Genomic DNA, 24,264 nt, shown 5'->3' on the forward strand with positions numbered 1-24,264 from the left:
CTGCTGGAGTGAGGGAAACTGGGCCACAGGGTCGTGCTTACCCATGACGACAGGCACCATAAGACCTGGTGGGAACCTGCTTTCATAACTCCCTGCCAGGAAGGGGGACATGAGGAGGCGTGGGAAACCAGGCCCCAGGCCTGCAAAGGCCCACATGACCGCCAGGGAGCCCCAAGAGCTCACTCAGGGCTGGCGAATGTGGCCTTGCTGAGGTGGCAAGATAACACCATGGATGCTGAGATGAGGGACAGACGGCTCTGGCAATCAGCTTTATTTTTTCTCAGGAGCCTCCGGTTGGGAGTCATACAACCCTCAGAGGGCATCTCTGCGTGCCCTTGGCGACAGAATATCCCAATGTCTTCTTTCGTGAATTTGATTCTTTCATGGAGCACCCACCATATGCTGGTTTTCTGCTGTCTTGCATTCTGAGTTCTGTCCAGAGGGGGATTTGTCCTTCAAGGCAGGTAGCACTTGTTTCATGGAGAATAGGACGTGGTGACTATGGGGCCTCTTCAGTGCTAGCTTAGCTGCCTACTTCGCCGAGGAGTCGAGCTGGGCTGGAGGGGAGGGGTGCGTTATGATGGCGGGGGGGGAGAGGCAGGGTCTCTGCCCCATCTCCTTCACCAGGGCAGCTGAGGGGCCCTGTTTCATCTTGCCAGGCTGGCTCACTTTGGGGCCGGAGGGTTTGTCAGGTTGGAAATTGCTTTCTTCAACTAGAACAGAGAACAGAGTGGGGAGGATGTAGAGGAGATTGCAAGTGGGGTGCGCCAGTATAGTTTGACTCCCCTAAGGGTTGATTCTGGAGTGAACTTTAGAGCCAGTGCCTCCCTATTGCATAGATCAGGTCATTGAGGCCCAGAGAATGGCAGGGCTGGCCACAAAATAAGGTAGAGGTAGCTGGACCACGTGGCTGGCTACTCTGGGCCAGGAAGTGAGGCTCATCAGAATTCCATGAGGCCCCTCCAAGTTTTTTTTTTTTTTGGCCATGCTGTGCGACATGTGAGATCTTAGTTCCCCGACCAGGGATCGAACCCACGCCCCCTGCAGTGGAAGAGCAGAATCTTAACCACGGGACCACCAGGGAAGTCCCAAGGCCCCTCCAAATTTGATGGCAGAATTTTGGTGCCCCCCACCTCCCCAGCCTGTTTGAACATGGCTCCTCCCCTTTGCTCCACCCTCGGAACCATGGTACCTCCACCCAAGACACGAAGCCCACAGCTCTGCCCTGAGACGTCACGAAGAGGGACTGAAGGTTCAACAGCTCGAAGAGGTTGTGTGCCTGCAGGGGGGGCGGTTAGGAAACACTGGAGGATAGGTGGCACCCACCCGAACCCTCTGGCTTCAGTTTCTTCCTAGCTTGGCAGCTTTGAGCAGAGGTGAAGGCCCGGGCCAGGCTCTGTCCCAGTGGTGCCCACCCCACCTTGTTTCTGAGCCTGGGAGGGCTGGACAGCTGTGATGGTGGGTGGGAGACCAAGACCTGGGCCTGCAATGTCCAATGTGACCACCAGGGGTCCCCAGAGTCCACACAAGGGACTAGTGGAAAGGACACGTTTTTCAGCACCAGCCGGCATCATCCACTGGCACAGAGGGGCTGGGGCCACCCTTAGGTCCCCAACCTGCTTCTGTCCCTCCATGACCCATGTGCCAGGCTCTGTGCTTGCAGGGGGGAGGGGATCAGCATTCAGAGTGATTAAGTACTTTGCCCAAGATCACACAGGCAGAATGTGGTAGACCTGAAATTGAAACCCATGTGTGCCTTGATGAAAAGACATATTTTTAACCACTGTTTCTTTCCATCCAGAATCTTCTGGTTCCCAAGCTATCCCTCTTCCCTAGTCTCTGCATCATCCCAACAGCCCTGGAACTGAGAGACAGACAGGGCGGGAACTGCATGCCCGTTCCACAGGTGAGGAAGCAGGCCCAGGAGGAACAGAGAGCCACATAGCATGTCCGGGAAGCTGGAGCCAAGTTTCCCTCTCAGGCTCTTCCCCTCTATCCCAGGGCCCCTGTCTGCCCACAGCGCAAATTTTCCCCATTACCTGGTGCAGGGAGGTCTCCGGGGACAGCTTCAGGGTCACTGGTTCCACAGGGCAGCCCCCAGCCAAGATGTCCTGCAGACACTGCTGGGGATGGGGGAAGGGTTATGGGGGCCTGGGACAGCTCCCCCTTCCCCAGGCAGCCCCTCTCAAACCACAGGCTATCAGCTGGCCACTCCCCTCACAACCCTGCTGACTCCCCATCCTCTACTGACACCTCATATGAGCACTCACCTGGTGTCCTGGAACCCAGGAGGGTGGCTCAGCCTGGAGGGCCTGCACTAGGTGTGCCCTTTGCACGGTGCCCACCAGTATCTGAGACTCTGGACAAGTGGAGAGGGAGAGGAAAAAAGCCACATTATGAAAAAGGAACTTACGTTTACTGGACTGCTACGATGTGCCAAGAACTATGCTGGGTGTTCTCATGACTCTCGGGAACATACAGCACCTATGGGTCAGGAACTATTATCACCCATTTTACAGAAGAGGAAACCGAGGCTCAGAGGCACAGAGAGGTTAGTTGTCTTGCCCAAGGTCACTCAGCTTCTGACGTGGAGGAGTGGTAGCTGAGGGTGGCCAAGTAAGGCTGCCAGGGGGCCGGGAGGTAACCTGCCCACCCCAAAATGCCCCACCTGGCAGGGCCTCAAGGCAGAAGCAGGTCTGGGACACCTGCATGAAACTGTCTGTGCGTCAGGGGTGGGCTTTGTCCCTCATTTCCCATAGGAAGTTGCACTGGCTCAGCCCAGTGAAGGCATGAACCTGGAAGGCCACCATGTTCTGAGGTCCTCCTGTGTGCTGGAGGCTTGGCAAGCCTCACTCCAGGGTATCACTGGAGTCTGCAGGTATTTAGTTTTGAGGGACAGCCTGATATTTTTGATTTTTGTCCAGTAAAATAAAAACTTTACAACTGGACATACAAAGGCTCCCTGTTTAAAAACAAAAACAATTAAAGCTATTTCTTGGATGAGCAGCAGGGTCCCACAGGCTGGGCCTGTGCTGGTTGGGAACTCTTTGCTTCCTGTGGCTCTAAGGGTAGAAGTGGAGTTTGTCTTGTTCTAGCAGGGGGGTGAAGCTTCTTGAGGGGTCACCCATGTGCAGGTATTTTCAAGTGTGATATTTGGCGTGTTCTGTGGGATAATGTTATAGGTGTCCCAATTTGGGTGGGGAGAAGGGCCTGGCCTTTGGGATGAGAACCTCTGGCAACTCTGTCCTCCCTATTTTCCAGATGTGGCAACTGCAGTTCATAGAGCTTAAGGGATTTACTACAGTTCTGCTGCTCATAAATAGCTTTATGCCTCTTGGGGTAGGTATGGGGATGACCCATACGGTTGTGCAGGTTGCTCACTGCACAAGATACCTGCCCAAAGGACAAGTGGGGATCAAAATCCAGCTGTGCTATGTTTGCCAAGTGTGCATTTTGTTTCATTTGCACAAAGGGGACATATGGGCTGACAGTGGCCCTGAGTGGGGCATGGCTGTCCCCTCCCTACCCCCCAGCTTATCTTTCCCACTCATACTGTACTTGTCCTAGAGGGAAATGATGCTCTAGCTAGGTCCTCTCCCAAAATTCAGCTTATGTGTCTTTTAACAAGGGCCCCCACTCATTTTTCTCTAAAAGGATATCTTTCCCATGGCAACAGGGTTGAGGGAGGTGACTCAGTTGGGGAATGCCTGAAGGGGAGACTGAGGGAAGGAGCCTTCTGGGAGGCCCTAGTAGTGTTCCCATCATCCTACCCCTGCTCCGCAAGTAGGATGGCTATTACCTCCATTTTACCAATGAGGAAACTGAGGCTCAGAGAGGTGAAGTGACTTGCCCAAGGTCACACAGTTGCAGAGCCCGGTTTTGGATCCAGGTGCCTGATAGGTACAATGCCCTGCTTACCCATTCCTGGGCCTGACCCTCCCAGGTCCAAGAGGAAGGTAGAGGGAATGCCTCCTCCCCATTCGTGCTCCCCCTTCCTGTCGGGCACCTGTGCTCTCCACCAGGGGGTACTCGGCAGTGTCTGTGGAGGTCACGACCTTGACCACCTCCTCCTGCGGTGTGTCCTTGGCCAGCGTGGTGATGGTACAGTTCATGAAGTGCTCCACAATTACATGGTGAGAGCTGGGGCAGAGGGATGCTCCCATCAGGTCCTGGGGTGGGGGGTTATCCAGACCCCTGGACAAGCTGGGGCGAGCCGGGAGGAGTTTTGCCAGTTCTTCAGCGTGGGCAGGGTCTAAGAGATTCCTGGGATGAACAGCTCCTAGCACCCCAAGGTAGGGAGGGAGGAACCTGGGGACCAGCTGGCCTATGCCCTCTGGACCCCTATCTCCCCCCTAGACCAGCTCTACTTTGACCTGTTTTATTCAGAAGCCGTCGCTGGAGAATTTCATTTGAAGAAAAGTTTTATGGCATAAAGGGAAAAAAGAGCTTTAAAGTTTGAAAATCACGGGAGTAACCACCCCCATTTAACAGATGGGGAAACTGAGTCTGGAGAAGGGGGCAACTTGCACATGTTTGGAGCTGGGCCTTGGACCCAGGGCTCTCAGAGCCTCTTAGTCCTGCTTCTCTGGGGACAGAGGCTGCTCGGCCCTGTCTGGTTGAGTCAGGACCTCAAAGCTCGTTTCCATTGCAGTGTTCCAGTCCCACCTCCAGCTCCCAACGCCCCAGTGAGGACAGCAGAGCAGGAGCAGGGGGAGGGGTGGGACCTCCCAGAGCTGGTGCTGACTCTCTGTGTGACCTGGAGCAAGACATGGCACCTCTCTGAGCCCCACTTTCTGACAAATGGGCAATATCTGTCCTACTGTTGTGGAGACCGACTGATGACCAGTAAGACACTGAGGCCAAGGACTCCCCCAAGGTCACACAGGGAGCTGGAGAGAATGGAGACTAGGGAGCAGCCATGTGTCGGCCCCTCCCACGCTCACCCATGTCCAAGGTCAGCCCACCCAGACACCATCACCTCAGTCAGCCAGCCTGAGCAGACACCGCTCACCTGATTTTTCGGCACCGGATCCACGGAAGGTATGGCAGTTTCTTGACAATGATGGTGCCGTCATAGAAGGAAGGCTGGCAGCTCTGGGCGATGGCGTTGGCCGCCACCACCGCCATCAGCACAGGTAGTGCGTGCACGATCTGGCCGGTCAGCTCGAAGGCCAGCAATGCTGTGGAGATGGTGTGGGTCACAGCCCCTGAGAAAGCCGCAGCCCCTGCAGGGGGCAGAGCCAGGGAGGGGGGCTCAGGCCAGGAGACAGCTTCATGCAAAGGGCAAGGCTGCTGTGACTATGGCCATGGGCTGGGGTGGGAATTGTCCAGAGGCCACACATTGGCCACTGTTGGAAGTGCCCTATGCCTGGGCTTGGTGAGGGAAAGAGCAGTAAGGAAGAAAGGGCACCAGGGACAAGACAGGAGCTAGAAAAAGTAATGGAGCCTAAGGGGAGGGGCTCAGGGAAGGGTGGGGCTCATTGGGAGGCTAATGACCTCCCCATGCCCTGCAGAACTACTGGCTGATTCTCCGGGTCCAGCCCAGACCCATGATGTTTGCCCATCCAGTGGGAACCCGGTTTACTCACCTGCCAGGGCATACCCCCCAGGCATGATGGGGTTGGTGACACCTCCAGCCACGATGCCCTCTGGGAAGGCAACAGAGAGGGCCTCCCCTATGAGGCGCCCGATGGCAGCTCCTGGTCGCAGATTTAGGGTGAGGGCAGGGAGCCAGGCTGACCCAGTCCCCACAGCCCTCCATCCCTGGGGATCAACCTCAGTACCATCCTGGGGAGGTGGGTGGACCAGTAGCCATGGCCCTGACCCGATAACCCTGAGTCTCTCAGACCCTCAACACCCCAGACTCACCGAAGATAAATATGGGCATGAAGTACCCAGCGGGCATGGGGATTGTGGTGGCCAGAATTATCATCCAGAACTGTGGGTGGTGGGAACCGAGGGGGCAGAGGTTAGAGGCAGCTGGACAAAAGTAGGCAAGGGAGGAACAAGACAGGGGACAGGGGGGTTTCCCAGGGAGAAGGAGGATGCCCAGGCACACTCCCATTGCCAGTATCTGGTGTGAGGGAAGGTGTGCCCAGGGGAAGGATCCCCACTCTGGCAAAGTGCCTACTGTGTGCCTGTCACTGTGCCAGGGACTCTCCTTTCTTCCCTCTCAACCTTCCTTGATGTAAGCACAGTAACTAGCCCATTTTAAAGATGAGGAAACTGAGGCTCAGAGAGCTGAAGCAACTTGCCCAGGACCACACAGCGGGCAGAGGTCAGGCCAGGGAGTCTGCATGAAGGCCTAGGCCCTGTGCTATGTACATGCTATGGGGAGGTACCCCATCCCACCCAAGGCTGGCCTCAGCTCTGCGCACATCCCTGGGGGCCCCGGGAGCCCACCTTCATAACCAGGAAGAAGGCGAGGGTCCCAAAGATGGTGAACTGCGGGTGGTACCATTCGAACCATAGGTTCTGTGGGTCGGGCTCCGAGGGCCAGGGTGGGGACGAGTTCCGGGTCATCAGCGCCCACGAGTTATTGTCGAACAGTGAGTCCAGATGCTCCCTCATGGACAGCTGGAGAAGGGGGCAGCTTGGAGTTCTGCGTGAGGGCCGGGCAGCAGTCCCTGCCACCCCCATCCCCCCAACTGCCTGACCCTGCCTCAAATCCTCGTCTGCCACTTCCTATTGGGGGGAGACCTTGGGAAGGGCTCTGGCCCTCTTGGAGCTGCACAGCCATCCCCTTATAGGTGTTGTGGGGATTGAGATGATGGGCACAAGTTGGACAACGACTGGGCATTCCCCCCTCTGGCCACCCCAGCTCAGCACCCCTTACCCGAGAAGCCATGAAGCGGCCCACGCCAGGGGGATAGGTGATGGAGGCGAGAACCAAGGCCGCCAGAGCGGAATACAGAGGCTTGCTGTGGGGTGGGGGCGGAGGGCCAGCTCCAGTGCCAGCCGTCCTCTTCCCCTACCCCCACCCCACGGAGCGGGCCGCCACCCTGCTGGCTGACGCTGAGGCAGGGACAGGAGAAAGAGGCACAGGAGCAGGGGACGGGTGGGGGTCAGCCCCACACCGCTCGGGTAAGCAGGGGTCGGGGCTGATAGGAGAGCTTGGGACACAGGCGGGCTGCCCGCCAGGCAGGTGGGACCAGGGCAGGACCGGCCAAGGTGGAGGAGGGCTGATTCTGAAATGCCAACGCCAGGGGGCAGACAAGGTTGGGAAGGAGATGGGGCTCAGTAAGGGGCCAGGGGCTCCACGGGGAAGTAGGGGTTCAGTGAGGGGGAGGGAGGTTAGTGAGGGAGGGAGGGCTCAAATATTGGGGTTGGGAGCCTAGTAAGTGGGGGAGCAGTTACTATGGGGACCTGGACAGGGGTATTAGTGAGGGGTGGGGATCTCTATATAAGGCTCAGGAGAGTCTAGGGGCATCACCCTGGGGGGTCCCTGGCCCCCATTCAGAGCGCACCTGGTGGCCAGCAGTTTGGAGAGGACCCGATTGGTCTTGACAAAGCCGAGGAACGTTCGCTGACAGAAAAGGTAAGCACAGCTCAGGATGCCACAGCTGGCCCTGCAGGGAGGGGAGGGGAGTCCAGAGCCCCTCGCCAGAACCGAGGGCAGCAGTTCAGGCTGGGGGAGGCCCCCAGTTGGGCTCTTGAGGGGCTAGAGGCATCCACTCACCCCAGCGCCACAAAAAAGAAGATCTCTGGCAGGTCAAAGGGGACGTCTACCCGGAAACTGGTCTTGTAGAGGGAGGTGATGGTCTCTGGGAAAGGAGGGGAGTGGGGATCAGGGACCACACTCCTACCCCAGCCAAACCGAAGGCTCAGAATTAACAGGCAGGAGTGGAGGTGCTGCCACGTCCTGCCCCCAAATACTCTTTCCCTGGCCCTGCCTCCCCCTTCTACCCTCGGGGCTCCCATCCTTCATGCCCAATCCAGGTCAATTCGTTTCCATACTTGTAGAAGGAGGGGAGCGGAGAGGAAGAAGAGGAGAGGAGAAAGGAGGGAGGAGGGAGAGGAAGGGGAGGAGGAGGGAAAAGGGAAGAGAGAGGGGAGAAGGGAGGGGAGGGGGGAGGAGGGAGGAGGGAGGGAAGGCGGGGCAGGGGGCAGGGTCTAGGGCGGGGCTCACCCTGCTCGCTGTTGAAGACAGCCAGGAGGCGGAACATGAAGGCCCCACAGGTGGCAGCGAAGAAGCCCCTCCAGTAATCCCAGACCGAGAAGTGGGAGGACATGACCTCGATGCTGAACAGGACGCCTGGGGGCAACACTGAGCTTCGACAGACACCACCACGCCCATCCCAGCGCCCTGACCACTCCCGTCCTGCTCTCCCACAGCCCGAACAGACAGGGCCACCCCTTCTCTTTGGTCCTGAGCTGAGGGGAGAGGAGGGCAGGGCGGGAGCCCCCTGCCCAGGGAACAGGCTTGTAGGCGCTCCTCTCGGCCATCTCAAACCTTACAGCAGCCTTTGGGGTGGGGACGATTACAATCCCCATTTTACAGATGAGGAGATGAGGCTGAGGACTGAACTCACCGGCCCAGGGTCACGCAAGGCGAGCTGAGTTTCAAACCCAAGTCTGTCTAATGTGACCGTGAAGCATCTCGACGCCCACCCCCACCCTGGGGCGGCTCTGCCCTCCCGGTAAGACTGAAGTAACAACCAAGACCGGATTAGCCGCCATCCTCCCTGCGGGTTCCTCCACTGCGCGGAGGAGCGAGCTGGTCAGTCCGCCAGGGGAGGGACTGGGGGGTCGGGGGTGGGAGCCTGGGGTGCAGGGGGAGGGCCTCACCGCTGAAGGGCGCTGCGAACACTGTGGCCACGCCCACTGCTGCTGCCGCCACCAGCATTTCGTTTTGCTTGCTCTTGTTCTGGGGGGATCCGGAGTCCCGCGCTGAGAGTCAGCCCCCGCCCTCCCCTCCGTCTGTTTCCTCCAAGGAGGGGGTGCCCATGAGCCCCTTACCTCAGACTCCCCAATGGCCTTGGTGCGCAGGCGGCCCAGGTAGGCAGCGATCATCACAGACAGGTGCACGAAGGGGCCCTGCCAGAGGAGGTGTGCGCACAGGGCACAGGGTCCGCCCCTTGGGGGGAGCCGGGGCCCTTGCTCCTCTCCTTCCTCCCGCTCCGGGCCCAGGGTTGGGGAGTAGAGGGAGCCTCATCCAGAGACAGCTCGGCTGCCCCACCTACTCCCTATGCCTCCGTCTCCCCAGTTCCTTTGTCATACTCTGGGGACCTGGCCTGTCTCCTCCCCAAGACTGAGCCCTGCGAAGGCAGGCCCTGGCCTGAGTTCCCCCTGACCTAGCTTCGGTGGGGATGGAGAAAAGGCAGAGGGGACAGGAGGGCCAGGTGGGACGGGGTGGGGTGCTCTCATGCCCGTCCATACCACTTTGCCCAGGAAGATGGTGCTGCCCGTGGCCAGGGTGCAGGTGAGGCCCACCACCTTGGCCCCGAAGTTCTTGATATCCAGGTAGTCCTCCAAGACCACGCCCGACAGGATGGTCTTCAGCTCCGGAATTCCAGAACCTTGGCAGGGGATGGATGGACGGGGTGGGGGTAGGGAGGAAGAGGAGGGACAATATCTAGGTAAACCCTTATCGCTTTACCCTGCACAGGGCTTCACGTCATGACCTCCATCAGCTCTCCTAAACCCTGTGAGTTTAGGATTCCTAAACTCATGTTGCAGACGAGGGAGCTGCGGGTCAGAGAGGGGATGTGAATTGCCTACATTCTTCCAGCTGGTCCTGCCAGTCAGCTGTTGCAGGATGGGGGGAACCTAGGAGAGAATCTCAGGCCACCCAGATGCATCCCTGCAGCTCCCCTGTGCGGCTGGCCTGGAGCTGAAAGCAGAGCTGAGAGGCCTGGAAGAGATGCGCCCCTCCGTGAGCCCCTCTCTGGGGAGCCATGGTGCCGGCCCAGAGGAGCCTTCAAAAAGGGAGCAGAGCCAACAGTGACCCGAGTCAAGCAAGATCTGTCCTTCTGGGGCTTCCCTGGTGGCGCAGTGGTTAAGAATCCGCCTGCCAATGCAAGGGACACGGGTTCGAGCCCTGGTCCGGGAAGATCCCACATGCCGCGGAGCAACTAAGCCCGTGTGCCACAACTACTGAGCCCACGTGCCACAACTACTGAAGCCTGCGTGCCTAGAGCCCATGTTCCGCAACAAGAGAAGCCACGACAATGAGAAGCCCGAGCACCGCAACGAAGAGTAGCCCCCGCTCACCGCAACTAGAGAAAGCCCGCATGCAGCAACGAAGACCCAACACAGCCAAAAATAAATAAATAAATAAATTTATTTAAAAAAAAAGATCTGTCCTTCTCACTGTGTGACTTCAGGCAACTTACACAACTCTTCTGAGCCTGGCTTCTCTGGCTGTGAAGTGGGGTTACTGTTTCCTGCCTCCCCCCATCAGGAGCCCCGAAGGACAGGAAAAGGCTTTGGGCAGTGGGCACTGTGGAGCAAGGCGAACAGGTGAATGGTGTGGCAATGGGCTTACCTCCCGAGAAGGGCGTGATGCTCTGGGAAAAGCCTGAGGAGAAGGAGACCAGGGCCACAGGGTACACGGTCCAGGAGAGATACCGGAGTAGGTGGCTGTCCCCAATCTCCCGGTACAGCCACTTGTGTGCTGGGGACAGCTGGGAGTCAGGGAGCCATCCACGGGCTCTGCAGCCCTCAGATGCCCACTTGCTGGCCAGGAAATGGAGGCTCAGAGGGCGGTGGCCCAGGACCACCCAGTAAGTGGCAGATCCCCAAGAGGAGGCAAGAGTAGGACCCTGGATCACATCCCAGTGTTGCCACTCCCTAGCTGAGTGACCTTTTGCAAGCCATTCAACATCTCTGAGCCTCTGTTTCCCCATCTATCAAATGGGCTCTCAGATGAGGTCTGGTGCATGGCAGGTCCTCGTAATGCCACCTGAGCAAGCCTCCCAGAGAAGGTGTGTTAGACCCTTCCTGCCCCGCGCCCCCTCTTCCAGGGAGACCTCAGGGTGGAGACAGCCTGCCGAAGCATGGGGAGAGAATGTTCTATGCCTGGTGGTCTAGACAAGTGTTCTCCCTCACAGTTACTGAGCTGAGAGCAAGGAGAGAGGAGAAGGGAGCAGGGGCGGCAGGAAGCGGTGGGCATAGAGCTCAGAGGAAGAAGGACTATTTGGTCTTTCACTCATTGGGCAGATGAGGAGACTGAGGCCCAGAGAGGGGCAGGAGCCTGCCCAGGGTCACACAGCAAGTCAAGAGCAAAGCCAGGACCAGACCCAGGCCTCCTCCCCACCCAGAGCCCTCCCCCACCCCCGCTGCACCTGGCGGCCCATCTGGCATCCCGAAAGCGTGCTCGAAAGCCCCGGGTCCAGAGCAGGCGTGCGTGCCAGGGAGGGGTTACCTCGGACCACACGGCCGACAGTGAAGCTCATGGTGTAGCTGATCAGGGCCATGAGCACCCCGAGGGTCATCAGGAAGTACCAGTCCTCACCCATGCGGAACAGCTTCTGCTTCAACCACATGAGGCCACCTGGGGCAGGGGCATCGGGTGGTAGCCCAGGGCCCAGTGAGGGCACGGGGCGGGGGCGGGAGGCAGGGGCTGTGTGGGGCTGGGGCCAGGTGGTCGAATCCAGGGAAGATGGGAGGGGGCTCTGCCTCACGTGAGAGACAGCAGGATTTGTGCAAGTGAAGGTGGCAGCACGGTGGGTGCCAGGCCTATTGGCCCCGCCAGGAGGGAGGCTTTGACCTACCCGCCCTCCCCACCCCTGCCCCTTCCTGAGGTACTTATGGAAGAATGACAGAGGGGGCAGGGTGTGGAGGGAGAGCTGGAAACTACACTTTCTCCAGCATCTCCGCAGGGGACATAGCTTAGAGGACACGAGAGTCTAGAGAGACTGCGCTGTTGTCCGAGGACCGGTGGGGCTGTCCTGGTGTCAGGCCAGAGAGCACCCACTGGGCCCCTAGCAAGGTCCCTGGCGGAGTGATCAGGCCTGGGGGCTGCGTTCCCAAAAGGCAGAGAGCAGACCTCTAGCACATCTGTCCCACAGACTGGCAGAGAGATCCCCACCCTCCCTGCCGCCCAGGATGGGGGCAGCTCTTGGGCTCCAAGGTGGGTGGGGAGGCGGACCCGGGGAGGGTGATGTCCCGAGGGGTTTTCGACAGGGAGCGGAAGGGAACCTAGCTGTCACCTCGGATGCCTCGGCGGATGCGGGGACACGGGCCCCATAGCTCCTGAAGTGTCACAGGATTCCCCGAGGAGCCCTCACGAAGCCCTACCAGCTCCTCCATCAGGCCCCTGAGAGAGTGGACAGGCAGACGGACCCTTGGTGAGCTGCTCCAACGCCCTTACCCAGCCACTGGGCCCTTCCAATATCTACTTCCGAGATAGCAGGGAAAGGTGGCATTTTTGGAGGGAACGTGGGTCTGGTGTGCCTTCATTCCTGAGGGGGTGACCCCGAGGGTGCGAGTGTGTGTGTTAAAGGTTAGGATGAGGGCAGCGGTTCCTAGCTGTCCCCTACATGTCCAGCAGCAGGTTGATCAAGGCCGGACCCCAGGCTCAGAGCCCCCTTCCCCATCCTGTGGCTGCCACTCCTACCCTCCCTGGACGCTTGTCTGCTCCCACTGCTCAGAGCAGTCTCCTTGCCCAGGGGAGTCACTGTCTCACTGTGGGGTCCCCATGGACCACTCTGACTCCCCATGCCCATCCCGGAGCCTCCAACCCCTCGGCTCAGGCCAGAGTCAGGAAAACCCCAGGCCCAGAAGGAGAAGCCGTGAGGGTCCTAAGGAGGTGCTGGCTCCCTGCCCCCCAGCTTCCTGCTCCTGCCCTGCCTGCCCTGGTCCTGGCAGGTTCCATCCAAGTCCCTGCCCCAGCTCTGCACCCGGCGGCCCCTCACCTTTGTCAGTCCGCTCTGCTGTGGCCCCAGCCAGCCCTCCTCTGACAGAGACTCCTTTGCTTGCAGCTCAGGTGCACCTGGACAGGTGTGTGTTCCACCAATCAACATCCTGGCCCCCCCTCCTCCCCGCCCCACCCCGCCGGGGTTTACCCTGGCCATTAAGAATGTCCTTGACAAACCAACTGGAACTGCCCTGGCCAGCTGAATGGTGCAGGCCAGAGCAGCCAGGAGGGACGAGGGGCAGGGGCTCCCCAACCTACCAGAGCCACACAGAGGCGGGTGGCACCCAACCCAGCTACCGGCTGGGGTACAAAGGGCCTGGGAGGGGGAAGCTCATGACACAGCAGGATGGTGAGGGGTCATCTGCAGGGGCTGAAGGTCAGGGCTCTGGGTTCTCAGAGCTGGGCATGGGAGGGGTTTGAAAGAGCAGAGAAGGAAGAGGAGAAGGACCCATAGGGAAGGGGTGTTATTATTACTGCACCTTTGCTATATGCCAGGCACTGTGCTCAACCCTCTTCCAAATCAGTGAGTGCTCAGAGAAACCCAGTGAGGTGGGCAGTGTTAGGCCATTTTAAAGAAATGGAGTTTCAGAACTTCCCTGGTGGTCCAGTGGGTAAGACTCCACGCTCCCAGTGCAGGAGGCCAGGGTTTGATCCCTGGTCACGGAAGTAGATCCCGCGTGCATTACGCAACTAAGAAGTCCGCACGTTGCAACTAAAGATCCCGCGTGCCACAACAAAGATTCTGAGTGCCACAACTAAGACACGGCCCAGCCAAAATAAATGAATAAGTAATAAATAAATATTTAAATAAAGAAACGGAGTTTCGGAGAATTGAGGCTGCTTGCTTGCCCGGGGTCACAGAGGCTGAGGCACAAAGTCAAAAGTTCCATCCAGGTTTGCCTGACTCCAAAGGCTTCACACCTCTCCGAGGTCCTGCCTTGAAGAACTGCCTTGCTCAGAGCTGGGGAGGGGGCCGACGAGCTGGAGCGGGGGAAGGGAATTGGGCTAGATCCTCATGTCTAGACCCTCCAGTCTGAGAAGACTACCTCAAACCACAGCACCCAATGGGCAGTGGCTCTGCTTGGGGCTTCTACGTAAATGCCACAGACCCTGTCCCACCCCAGCGGAATGCAAGAACATGCACACTAGGTCTGGAACCCAGTCCATCCTCCCAGCACCCTTGTGGGTCAGGCACAGCATCACCATTTTGCAGATAATAATGGAGGATCAGAGAGGTGCAGTCACTCATCTAAGGTCACAAAGCAGAGGCTGAACCCAGACTTCGATTCTGTGGCTCTCCCTCTTCCCAGAGCTCCTCCAGCACCTGTGGCTTAAGCCTTCAGGGCAAGGGTTTGGGCACAAAGCAGAGGATTTGTGCCTGATACCACTTTTAGAAGATTTGGGCAAGAGATCTGGGATAACACCCGCCCCTCCCCCCACCCCCCCCCCCCCCGCCCCCGCCGCTCTTCCAGACAAAGCCCCCTTTCTGAAAATCATGATGGCCCTTCAATGACTTGTTAAAATCCTGAGGCCCTGAGCCATCCTCTGCCCCTAGATGTCAGCCAAGTTAATCCCAACTAGGAGCATGTGTGTGTTGTGAGCGGTGGGGTGGAGGCTTGCTGCTCTGCGTGGACCTGGGCCCACCGTTGCCTCGGCTGCCCCAACCTGTGTACAGTAACAGGATAACTGGCCGCCCTGTTGACATCCCAAACCCGTCTCTGGTCTCGGGCAGCTGCTGGCTCCAACTCATAGCCGGCATCGGCCAGCCAGCCAGCACCGCACGTCCACACCCTCACCTCCGGCCCTGTGAGCATCAGGAAACTGGGAAGAGGGAAGCAAAGGGACATGGTGCTGGTGGCAAGTCCCTCCCAAAGCCATTTCCCCCTCATGCCAGCCCCCAGCTTCTCCCTCTCCCGCATCAAGCAGCGAAGGGTGAGAGCTTGATGCCCGAGCAGCTCCCCCATCCCTAATGGGTCCTTCACCACTCGGAGCCTCAGTTTCCTCTTCTGTCCAATGAGGGGAGCCTGAGAGCCATGGCGGCAGGGCCCTATCTCTGCCTCGTTCATCACGAGTCCCCCAGAGCCTCAACGGTGCCCGGCACATAGCAGGTGTTCAGTAGATACCTGCTGAGTGATGAGTGGTTTCCGAACACTGGCCTGTGGGCTGGCTGAGTGGGGACCTGATGGGAGCCGATTCCTGGTCCCTTCCCTAGACCCCAGATCAGAATCTTGGGGTACATGAGAAGAGTCTGTGTTTGTTGCAAGTCCCTCCAAGTGATTGGGGTGCCCTGGCAGGTATGGGATTCAAGGCATTGGATCATCTCTGAAGCTCCTTCTGTCCCTGGGATCTGAAAGGAGAGACATGCACAGAGACAGGGGAACGGCCTTGATGACATTTCAGGGTCCCTCCTGGCCATTGAAGTCAGTGGATCCAGTGCATGTGTGGGTGATGCCTTAGGGATGGGGTAGGCGGGGGGAGGAATGGTGGGCGGGGGTGGGTAATGAGATCTGACGTCCAGGAGCAGTGACTCAGGCCCTCAGCGCCATGACCTTGTGTCTGCATTTAGCCACTGGCTCCTGTTTCCCTGGCGGGTGGCAGGCTTCTTGGTCCCCCACCCCCACCCCACCCTCTTTCCATCTCACCTCAGTGCTGGTAACTTCCTGGCAGCCCTACTGGAACCCCGTCGGCCAGGATGGGTGACACAAGCCAGGCAGGAGTCTCCACTAGACAGACAGACAGACCCCTTTGGCTCCAGCCACCACTCTGACCCCACTTCATGGACTACCGGCACCAGTGGTTACCCGTGTTGATGGACCCCCCCCGCCCACCACCGCAGGGAGGAAGTGTTGTGGGAGCCAGAGAAAAGAGAAACAGTCCCTACCTTCAGGAGCCCCCAATCTAACGGGGAGACAGGCAAACCCCTAACCCAGGGAACTGCCAGTCTGATAGGGGAGAGAGGACCCAGGAGGACCATGTCACACTCAGGTGCTGGGGTGGGCAAAGCCAGTTGGTACAGCGGGCATCTGGGCAGGCCCCCCTGTGTGGGCTGCAGCAATCAGAGAGGGCTCCATGGAGGAGGAGGAACCGGAGCTGATCTGGGAAGGAAGGGCAGGATTTGGAGGGGGGAGCAGAGGCCCCACACTGCAACTTGGGCAGCAGAGGACCCCCGGCCTCCCAGAACGGCCTTCCCTGCTTCATCCCCTGGTCCCGCATGATCTGTGCATGGGCAGAGGTGCTTCTCAGGGGCGTTCGGGACTAGACTGTCTCCATACACGAATGTTCAGCCCACCCTGGCCTCCTGGAGGGTTTGGATCAGATAAGACAGGGTTCAAATCCCAGCTCTGCCACTTGTTCGTGTGCAAGCCCCAGGCTCTCTGTGAGGCTCTGTTTCTCTATCTATAAAATGGGAATACCATCTCCTTCCTGAGCCGTGCGGGGATCAAATGAGGCCATGCTGGAGAGCTCACAGCCAGGAGCCGGTGCCTAGCAGGCACCTCAGAAGTCAGAGCTAGAATGATTGTCTTGCGGAACTCTCCTTTACCTGTGACTAAGACCCTGCCCGCTGCCACCCCCAGCATCTCCTCTGAGCTGGAGGTCAAGCAGACATTTCCTGGGAACATAACCTTCTATATTGTTAAGGACCATTACTAAATTACCTGCTCTCCTCCCCTGAGTCCAGGCCCAAGCCCCAGCCTGGCCTCAGCTTTCTCCTCTTGGGTCCTGAAATGTTCCAGAGTTGGGAGGTGGGGGGTGGGGAGGGAGGTAAGCATGAAATCTGGGTCCCCGTGGGAGCTGGCAGGGGAACAGCTGCACATTCTATACCCCCCTCCGGGGCTGTCTCAGTCCTTCCTAAGAGATGGCTGTGAACATTATCTGCCCTGAGGGAGGGAACCCCTCGCCTCACACAGGGGTCCAGCAGGTGGGGGTCCTCCATGCACCCCTGACCTCCTGACCTTGCATCTCCCACTCTCCCCAGAGCCAGGGGCTTGGGCCTTTCTGCCCTGATCACCCACACCTAGATCCCTCTCCCCAAGGGCTGGAACTTAGGGGGAGAGGGGATGGAGACAGAGAAAACCCTGTCCTCAAGGAGCTTGCAGTCTGGTGGGGGAGACACAGAAACACGGAACACACACAAGGTCCTGAGGCGGGCCCAGGGGTCTGAGTGGCGAGGGGACAGCATGGGTCCCCATCTCGTTGCCGTGGGAGGCTCCAGGGCTGGAGTTATCGGCCTGGAATGCTGGGCAGTGAGCTCAGCCTCCTGGGCCTGCCTGTGTTGGACTGTCAGCAGGGCCGTCTCACTGGAGAAGATTTCCAGCCCCTCTGGGCCACCGAGAGGACTAAATTTAGCTGGTAGACAAGGGGCTGGCCCCGCGCCCAGGGACGGTCGGGCCTTATAAAGCGGCGGCAGCCGGGGCCTGGCACGCTCCCTCCGAGCCTGCTGCCCACGCGCCCTCCTGTCCACCCTGCCCACTGGCCAGGGCCCGGCCGCCCTCCCGTGGATGAGCCACAGGACCTCCTCCACCTTCAGAGCGGAGAGAAGCTTCCATTCTTCCTCCTCCTCCTCCTCAGCTTCCCACACCCTTCCCGCCCAGGAGCCGCCCATGGAGAAGGCGTTGAGCATGTTCTCCGAGGATTTCGGCAGCTTCATGCGGCCCCACTCGGAGCCCCTGGCCTTCCCAGGCAAGTCCTCCGTGGGGAGGGGAGGCGCCCAGGGAGGGGACACCTGCTCCAGGGCACCCCCGACATGGATGCAGCTGCCGAGTTGCTGGGAGCAAGTGCCGTACAGCTGCAGCCGCGGGTGACCACCGGGACAGATGCGGCCACAGAGACAGATGTGGCCGTGAGAACAGGCAGGCCTTCAAGAAACAGCTCTGGCCTGGGGCTCAGCTACACGCACCCCTACTCCAGGCCTGGGGTGGGTCACTACAGACATATACACACACCACCCCACCTGTGCTGGGTAAGGCCCCATCCCCCAGGCGGAAAAGGTGTGCTGCAAGAGGGCGGGTGGCAGGGAGGGTGGCAGCTACGGCTGAGGGGGAGCTCAGGCCCGGGTGGCCAGCCCCTTCCCTCCAGAGGGGGAGCCTGAGACCTGGGTTCTGAGTGCCAGCCCGCCCGCTGCTCTGCTTACGGCAGCCCTCCCCACAGCCCGTCCCGGGGGGCAGGGCAACATCAAGACCCTGGGAGATGCCTATGAGTTTGCCGTGGACGTGAGCGACTTCTCACCTGAAGACATCATCGTCACCACCTCCAACAACAACATCGAGGTGCGAGCTGAGAAGGTGAGTCCGCTCCCTGCCCCCAGACCCTGGGCCCCACGCCTGTACCCTCTGCCCCGTGTCCCCACTCATCCCGGGACCCCGCACCCTGCCCAGTACCCCCCAACCCCCAGGACAAACTAGAGGCCTCGCTCCTGTAGCTGGTGGGCCACGGGACCCCCTGTTGCTGCCTCTCTCTGCCCCAGGCTCCCAGATGCTTTCTTCCGGAGTCCAGGGCAGCTGAGGAAGCCACAGGGGATGGGGGAGTGGGGGAGGGATGCTGCAGGGAGGTGAGAAGGGAGATGAGAGGAGGGAGATCGTGGCTGAGGCAGGATAGCCCTTCCTGTGGGCATCTGGAGAGGTGGGGGGCTCACTGGTCCCTCACCTCTGGACCCCTGAATTAGGCCCAAGGTTGCACAGAGGCCCTGCACTTCAGGGTCACACACACCCCAAACCCCACACTCCCTCCACCCACAAGTCTCAGGGTCACTTGGTCACTAGGGTCTCTGAGTCCCAGCTCCCAGGAGGCCTGCACCCTGGAGGAGGGTGTGGCCCTGGCTGAACAGGGATGCTGCCCCCAGCGGGCCAGAGCCATTGCTGCTCCTTAGGGAAGAGGCTCGGCCCAAGGCTGCCTCTGGATCCCCCTTGGCCTGGCTTTCTCCCCTGAGCACAGGAGGCTGGATGCCCGAGGGGCGCCTCTCAGGGAAGCCAAGGACTGTGCGCACCAGGACCAGTGGGCAGCACGTGCCAGCCCTGCCACCCTCGCCAGTGACTCAGCCGCCCCAGGCTCCTCTGGACACCATGTGCTGGCTGAGTCACGTAGGAGGGGCCGCCGGCTGAGCCCTGACAGTGGACACCGTGTATCCGGGTACCCAAGAGGGCTCAGCTCTGCTCTGTGCCACCTCCTTGCTGCTCAGGAGCCCCAGATTCTGCCACTGAGTCTCCTCCCCATCTGAGCTCCCCCACCAAGCCCTTGCCTCTCCCCCAGGACCACTGGAGCTCCTCTAAGCACCTCAGCACCTGTCCCTGCTCAGCCCTGGCCAGCCCCTAAACCGGGCCTCTGCACCTGAGAGCAGAGCCCCTCGGCACGGGGGGGCCCAGCTGGGGTTAGACTGGGGAGCAGGGGCTGTGGCTGGACGTAAGCAGGACAAGGGTGGGGGGCAGCCTGCCCTGACCCACTACCCCTTCCCCAGCTGGCAGCCGACGGCACGGTCATGAACACCTTTGCTCACAAGTGCCAACTGCCGGAGGACGTGGACCCCACGTCGGTGACCTCGGCCCTGAGGGAGGACGGCAGCCTCACCATCCGGGCTCGGCGCCAACCACACACGGAGCACGTCCAGCAGATCTTCCGGACCGAGATAAAAATCTGAGGGCCTCCCCCTCCCTTCCCCCAGCTCCCCCATCTCCCTCACTGGCCGGCCAGAGTGGCTCTCCTGACACCCTCATGACAGCTTCTGGGACATCTCAGCCCAGGTTCAGGCCCTGACACCTCAACCCCAGACCCCAGGTGGGTCATCCCCTCCAAATGTGGCCTTCTGCTCTACCCAGGGCAGGCCAGGGACCCCCTTGCTTCACCTGTGGCGCCCAGATTCCAGATATGGCCTCGTTCACTTAATCCAGAATAAAGGGATTGGGATGGAGAACAGGAGATCCCGAAGAAGCCAGTCTGGGGAAGGGGGATTGGGACAGGCAGGATCTCTGGGCAAATAATCTGCAGGACAGACAGACAAATTCTGACCTATGGAGTCTCTGCAGGGCAGGGGCAGGGGGACTGGGGACCTGGGGACCTGGGACCCCCTTGGCCAAGGGGAGCGGGAGAGGCAGAGGGAGATCACAGGCAGAGGTGCCCAGCTAAAGTGAACTGCCCGGGCACAGGGAGGCCAGAGACAGCCATGATGGTCCGCTTCCCCTATGCTGCCCTCCAAGCCCCGAACCAGCTGCCAGGCTGTCTGCCCACAAGGTGCCCCAGACAGCCAGCTGTGCCAGCGCAGGTCCACATTGTGTCTGTATATAGATGGGGTTTTTCCAATACAGCTGGTTCGTGATAAACTGTGTGAACCGTCTGTTACCTGCTCATATGCCCCCAGGTAAACCTGGGCCAAGGGGTGGGGCTGATCCTTCTCCCTCCCAGCCAGAGACCTGGGCTCCCGGGGCTGCCTCCACTGCAGACAGCTTACCCCACAGAGGAAGCATGGATGGGGCTTTGGGTCCTCAAGGCAGGACCCCAGCTTCCTGCCAACCTTCCCTTGTGGCCATTCACCCCCCCCCCATCCTGTCCTCTATAATCCGTGAAGCTATAGGCTTGGTGTGTGTATACCACACACGCACACAAACACACGCACACACAAACAGGCGTGCACACATGCACGTGCACACGTGCACACTTATCTTTGTCCTTCAAATACTAAACATTACCACTGGTTAAAGCCAAATCCGGAACGTTCTAAAATCAGATTTGCAATCTCCATTCTTCTCAATGGGGACAGAGTCTGAATAGTTGAGCACCCAGCTTAACCACTGATGGTTGGATTTGAACCCACGATGTCAGAAGCTGCTCTCAAACCGCCCTCCCAGCCCTCCGTGCAGTGGGGGGTAGTTCCCCTTAATCTGCCTCTCAGCCTGTGCACCCTGCGCCCACAGTTTCCTGCTAGAGAATGTCCTAATCACAGGAAGAGTCCCCACCCCAGTTCCCTCCCAGTTCCCAGTCCAGGGCGAGGACCTCCCGTCTGCCTTCATTCTGGGGAGCCCCAACTGCCCCCCGTGACCCTGGCTCAGTCTCCCACATACAGAAGCAGGGGTGATGGGTAAGGGTGGTTCCCAGTTAGTCGGGGCCCCTGGAGCAAGTGGCAAGGCCAGCCTCGGCCCTCTGCACCTCTTTGGTCAGTGTTCTGTAAGGTGCCCTCTCACCCCTGCCATTCTGGGGCCCTTAGGAAATGACTCGGGGTGGGGGGCGCAGAGCAGGGTTCTGGCATTGTACCCCGCACACACAATAAACAACAGAATCATGGACTTCTGGAGATCACCTGCCTGAAGTTCTCAAACTTGGGATGGGGCTGGAGGCAGCAGAGTGTGAAGGCCGGGGATGAACAGACATACCTTTCTTGAGATTTGGGGGCAGGGGTGGTAGCTCAAGCAAAGTTCAAGACCTCACAGAAATGTGGGTGTCCTTCGGCCCCCTCCTTTGGCTCCCAGGCCCACCAGGGCAATAATCTGGGAATTATTTCTCTGAAAAACCTTGCATCGCTTTCTCTTCCAACTGCCAGCCCCTGCTACTACCTGCCAGGCACTGTCCCAGGCACAGGGACACCAAAGTTGGGCCAGCTGCACTGGGTTGCTCTTGAAGCCTATCTCGTACCAGATGGGTTCTGAGGACCAGAGAGGCCGAGTGACTAGCCTAGAGTCACACAGCCCCAGGGCCATAGCCCGGCTGAAACCTGGCTCGGAAGCTGACTGGTTCAGGGAGTCTGAGTACCCTTTCGAGGGACTCACACACACACCCCCAGGCGCTACTGAAATCGGAGTTCCTCCGCAGAGCTCCTCCGCGCAGCTCGGTGCAGACGGGAGGAGGGGAGGGAAGCGGGGGCGCGGTATTTCCAGCCTCCGTGACTCACTGATTCCACTGGGCTATTTGCAGCCCGACACTCATCGGCGAGGAGTTGGGGGGAGGAGCCGGACCAGCTTTCCCCCTCCCTCGACCCCCACTTGGGGTCAGGCTCACCTTGACGTCCCGACCCCAGTGGCGTCCCTTCCTGGGCCGGGCTGGCAGGAAGCTGGGCTGGGAAAGGGGGCATTTCCTTAAGTCACCAGCGGGGCCGAATACTCCCCACCCCGCAGGCCCCAGCAGCCCCCTCCCCAGATGCCGGTTTTAGAGGATGAGGGCTGCGCCGCGGACAGAGCGGCCGCTGAGACTAGGCACGTCTAGAGTGAAGGTGCCCTCCTGCCAAGGTGACCCTGCGGAAGAGGAGGGCGGGGACGTGGGGACTGCAGGCTTTCTTTCGCTGGCTCCGCCCCCTGGCGCCTGGGCTGGCCGCCACGCTTTGTCTCCACTGGCCCCCCACACTTTCTAGGCTAAATATAGGCCTGGCTGCGGGCCCTGGGCCCCGCCCCCGCCCCGTGAAGAATGATTATAGCAGCCCCATCCATTGAGCACCTAGTGTGTGCCAAACACATGCTCATCCCCACAACAATCACAAACGCAAGGTAGGTACCAAGGAGGACAGGTTCAGAGAGGTCAAGCAACTGGCCCAAGGTCACCCAGCTTAGAAGTGGTATGGCTGGAATTTGAATCATTGTCTGTGACTCTAGAAGGTCCTCTGCTGGGTCACCCCAGATCAGTCCCCCACCACCAAAGGGCCGAGGCAGCTCCCCTGCTCCCTTCCTGTATAGGGAAGGGGAACTCCTACATCTTAGAGCTTTTGGAGTGGGGGTGGGCAGGAGGCCGAGGCGGTTGAAAAGATGCAGCCTTCTAGGGCTAGAGACCTGAAAGAAGGTCCAGGTCAGGTGGTGCCAGAGGGGTGTGGAGGACTTAGGAGGTTCCATCACTTTCAAAGTCCTAGCCCAGGCCAAAAGCCTCCTCCTCCAGAAAGCCCTCCAGAGCTAACAGCTCGGAGTCACAGACAGAGCCCAAAGAACCCTAGGTCCAAAACTTGTCTTTAAAAGAAGCTCAAATTCAGATGAAAGGAGCACATGCCTGGGAGTGAGGGCAGACCCTGAGGCTTGGTTGGCCAGCCCTGTGTCCTCTGGGAGTTATTCCAAACTCATGGTTTGATGGTGGGACCTAGGCCCAGGGAGGGGTAGGATCTTGCCCAGGGTCACACAGCAAGTCAGTGGCAGAGATGAGGTGAAGACCCAGGACTCTAGAACTGCAGGCCAGAGCTTCTCTACCAGACCAATCCCCCATCCCCAGGCCACCCTTCCCTGACTCACCTCCAACATTGTACCCTTCCATCTCCCCCCTGCCCCCATCCTCTTCCCAGTCTGCCTTGGATCCCAGTTCTGCCATGGCAGAAGATGCCTTATTCTGCCCTCCTGCTCCCAAGCCTGGCATGGGAAAGGAGCTAAGTAAATGTTTGTAGAATTTTTTTTAAAGTTAAGAAGCCTCAGTAGAGGGTGGAGGGTCAATTGCGGACTCTGGAGTCACACCGCCTGGCTTCAAATCTTGGCTCTGCTGCTTCTGAGCTTTGTGATCTTGAGTAAGTAACTTAACCTCTCTGTGCCTCTGTTGCACCATAAAATGGTGCTTAATAGGATCTACCTGCTGTGGTTGTTCTGTAATTCACTTAAGGGGCTTGGCACATGGTGGTTGACTCTAGCCCACATATGCCATGCATTGAAAATGCCCAGAAGGGCTCATTTAGAGCCCTGTTATTTTATTTAGATTTGGATCCTGACACCCCCAGTTCACCCACACTGTCTCTGGCTCCATCAAGACCAAGACTTGGCGGACTTCCCTGGTGGCACAGTGGTTAAGACTCTGTGCTCCCACTGCAGGGGGCCCAGGTTCAATCCCTGGTCAGGGAACTGGATCCCGCATGCATGCCACAACTAAGAGTTCTCGTGACGCAACTAAGTAGCCCGCGAGCCACAACTAAGGAGCCCTCCTACTGCAATTAAGGAAGACCTCCTGCTGCAACTAAGGAGTCTGCCTGCTGCAACTAAGACCTGGTGCAACCAAATAAATAAATTAAAAAAGAAAAAAGACCAAGACTTGGGCTGGTAGGGCAGAGGAGCTGCCCTGTACCTGGGGTCTTCTTTCCAGGAAAAGCAGGTGAGGCGGAACTAAAAGGTATGTTCCCCAGGGTCCTCTCAGAAGACCTGTCTGGGCCCTGGGGGTAGAGGTGGGGGAGAAAAGCACCTGGAAGCCTTAATTTCTCATCACAAACAAAGATCAAGTAACCCCCTCCCAGGTCTGCTGTGAGCAACCAGAGAGAGATGGTGTTTTAGTATAAGCTTGATAAATGCTAAGCTCCTGTTAAAATCTCTGTGCTTGTTTTCTGAACAGGGAAAACCAAGCTTCCACCCTCTGGCTCTGCCCTCAAACAAGAGAGGGTCCTGAGGGGCATGGTGACTTGAGTCGGCTAGCAGGAGCCTCTGGGCAGGGGAGGAGGTGTTGTTTACAGTCAGCACAGCTGGCCTGGGGCTCAC

General features: G+C 59.0%; 2 protein-coding genes across 13 annotated transcripts; one reads left to right on the forward strand and one right to left on the reverse strand.

Moving 5' to 3' along the window:
* Positions 1-241: 241 nt before the first annotated feature.
* On the reverse strand, positions 242-12,947 carry CLCNKA (chloride voltage-gated channel Ka). Of its 7 annotated transcripts, none has more exons than XM_029229142.1 (20): positions 12,858-12,947; positions 12,153-12,259; positions 11,366-11,494; positions 10,487-10,615; positions 9,379-9,518; positions 8,959-9,036; positions 8,788-8,866; positions 8,129-8,254; positions 7,679-7,763; positions 7,467-7,568; positions 6,836-6,920; positions 6,403-6,576; positions 5,869-5,938; positions 5,589-5,699; positions 5,012-5,225; positions 4,007-4,140; positions 2,271-2,359; positions 2,040-2,123; positions 1,193-1,279; positions 242-713 (listed from the first exon to the last, which is right to left on the reverse strand). In XM_029229142.1, exons 2-20 carry the CDS (start codon positions 12,250-12,252, stop codon positions 666-668), a joined length of 2,064 nt encoding a protein of 687 aa, XP_029084975.1. In that variant the 5' UTR covers positions 12,253-12,259; positions 12,858-12,947; the 3' UTR covers positions 242-665. The 7 variants fall into 7 exon arrangements, 5 of the variants coding, with proteins under 5 accessions (XP_029084975.1, XP_029084978.1, XP_029084979.1 ...); XM_029229145.1 differs by having other exon boundaries at positions 2,040-2,120; positions 12,858-12,934; XM_029229146.1 differs by lacking the exons at positions 11,366-11,494; positions 12,153-12,259; positions 12,858-12,947 and having other exon boundaries at positions 5,012-5,180; positions 10,487-11,260.
* Positions 12,948-17,216: 4,269 nt separating this feature from the next.
* HSPB7 (heat shock protein family B (small) member 7) lies at positions 17,217-19,813 on the forward strand. Of its 6 annotated transcripts, none has more exons than XM_029229150.1 (3): positions 17,217-17,550; positions 18,025-18,141; positions 19,311-19,813. In XM_029229150.1, exons 1-3 carry the CDS (start codon positions 17,359-17,361, stop codon positions 19,488-19,490), a joined length of 489 nt encoding a protein of 162 aa, XP_029084983.1. In that variant the 5' UTR covers positions 17,217-17,358; the 3' UTR covers positions 19,491-19,813. The 6 variants fall into 6 exon arrangements, with proteins under 6 accessions (XP_029084983.1, XP_029084980.1, XP_029084982.1 ...); XM_029229147.1 differs by having other exon boundaries at positions 17,217-17,539; positions 17,996-18,141; XM_029229149.1 differs by having other exon boundaries at positions 17,217-17,539; positions 17,996-18,126.
* Positions 19,814-24,264: the final 4,451 nt, after the last annotated feature.

The sequence above is a fragment of the Monodon monoceros genome, unplaced genomic scaffold, assembly GCF_005190385.1.
Source record: "Monodon monoceros isolate NGI ecotype Baffin Bay Population unplaced genomic scaffold, NGI_Narwhal_1 Super_Scaffold_18, whole genome shotgun sequence".
Taxonomy (NCBI): domain Eukaryota; kingdom Metazoa; phylum Chordata; class Mammalia; order Artiodactyla; family Monodontidae; genus Monodon; species Monodon monoceros.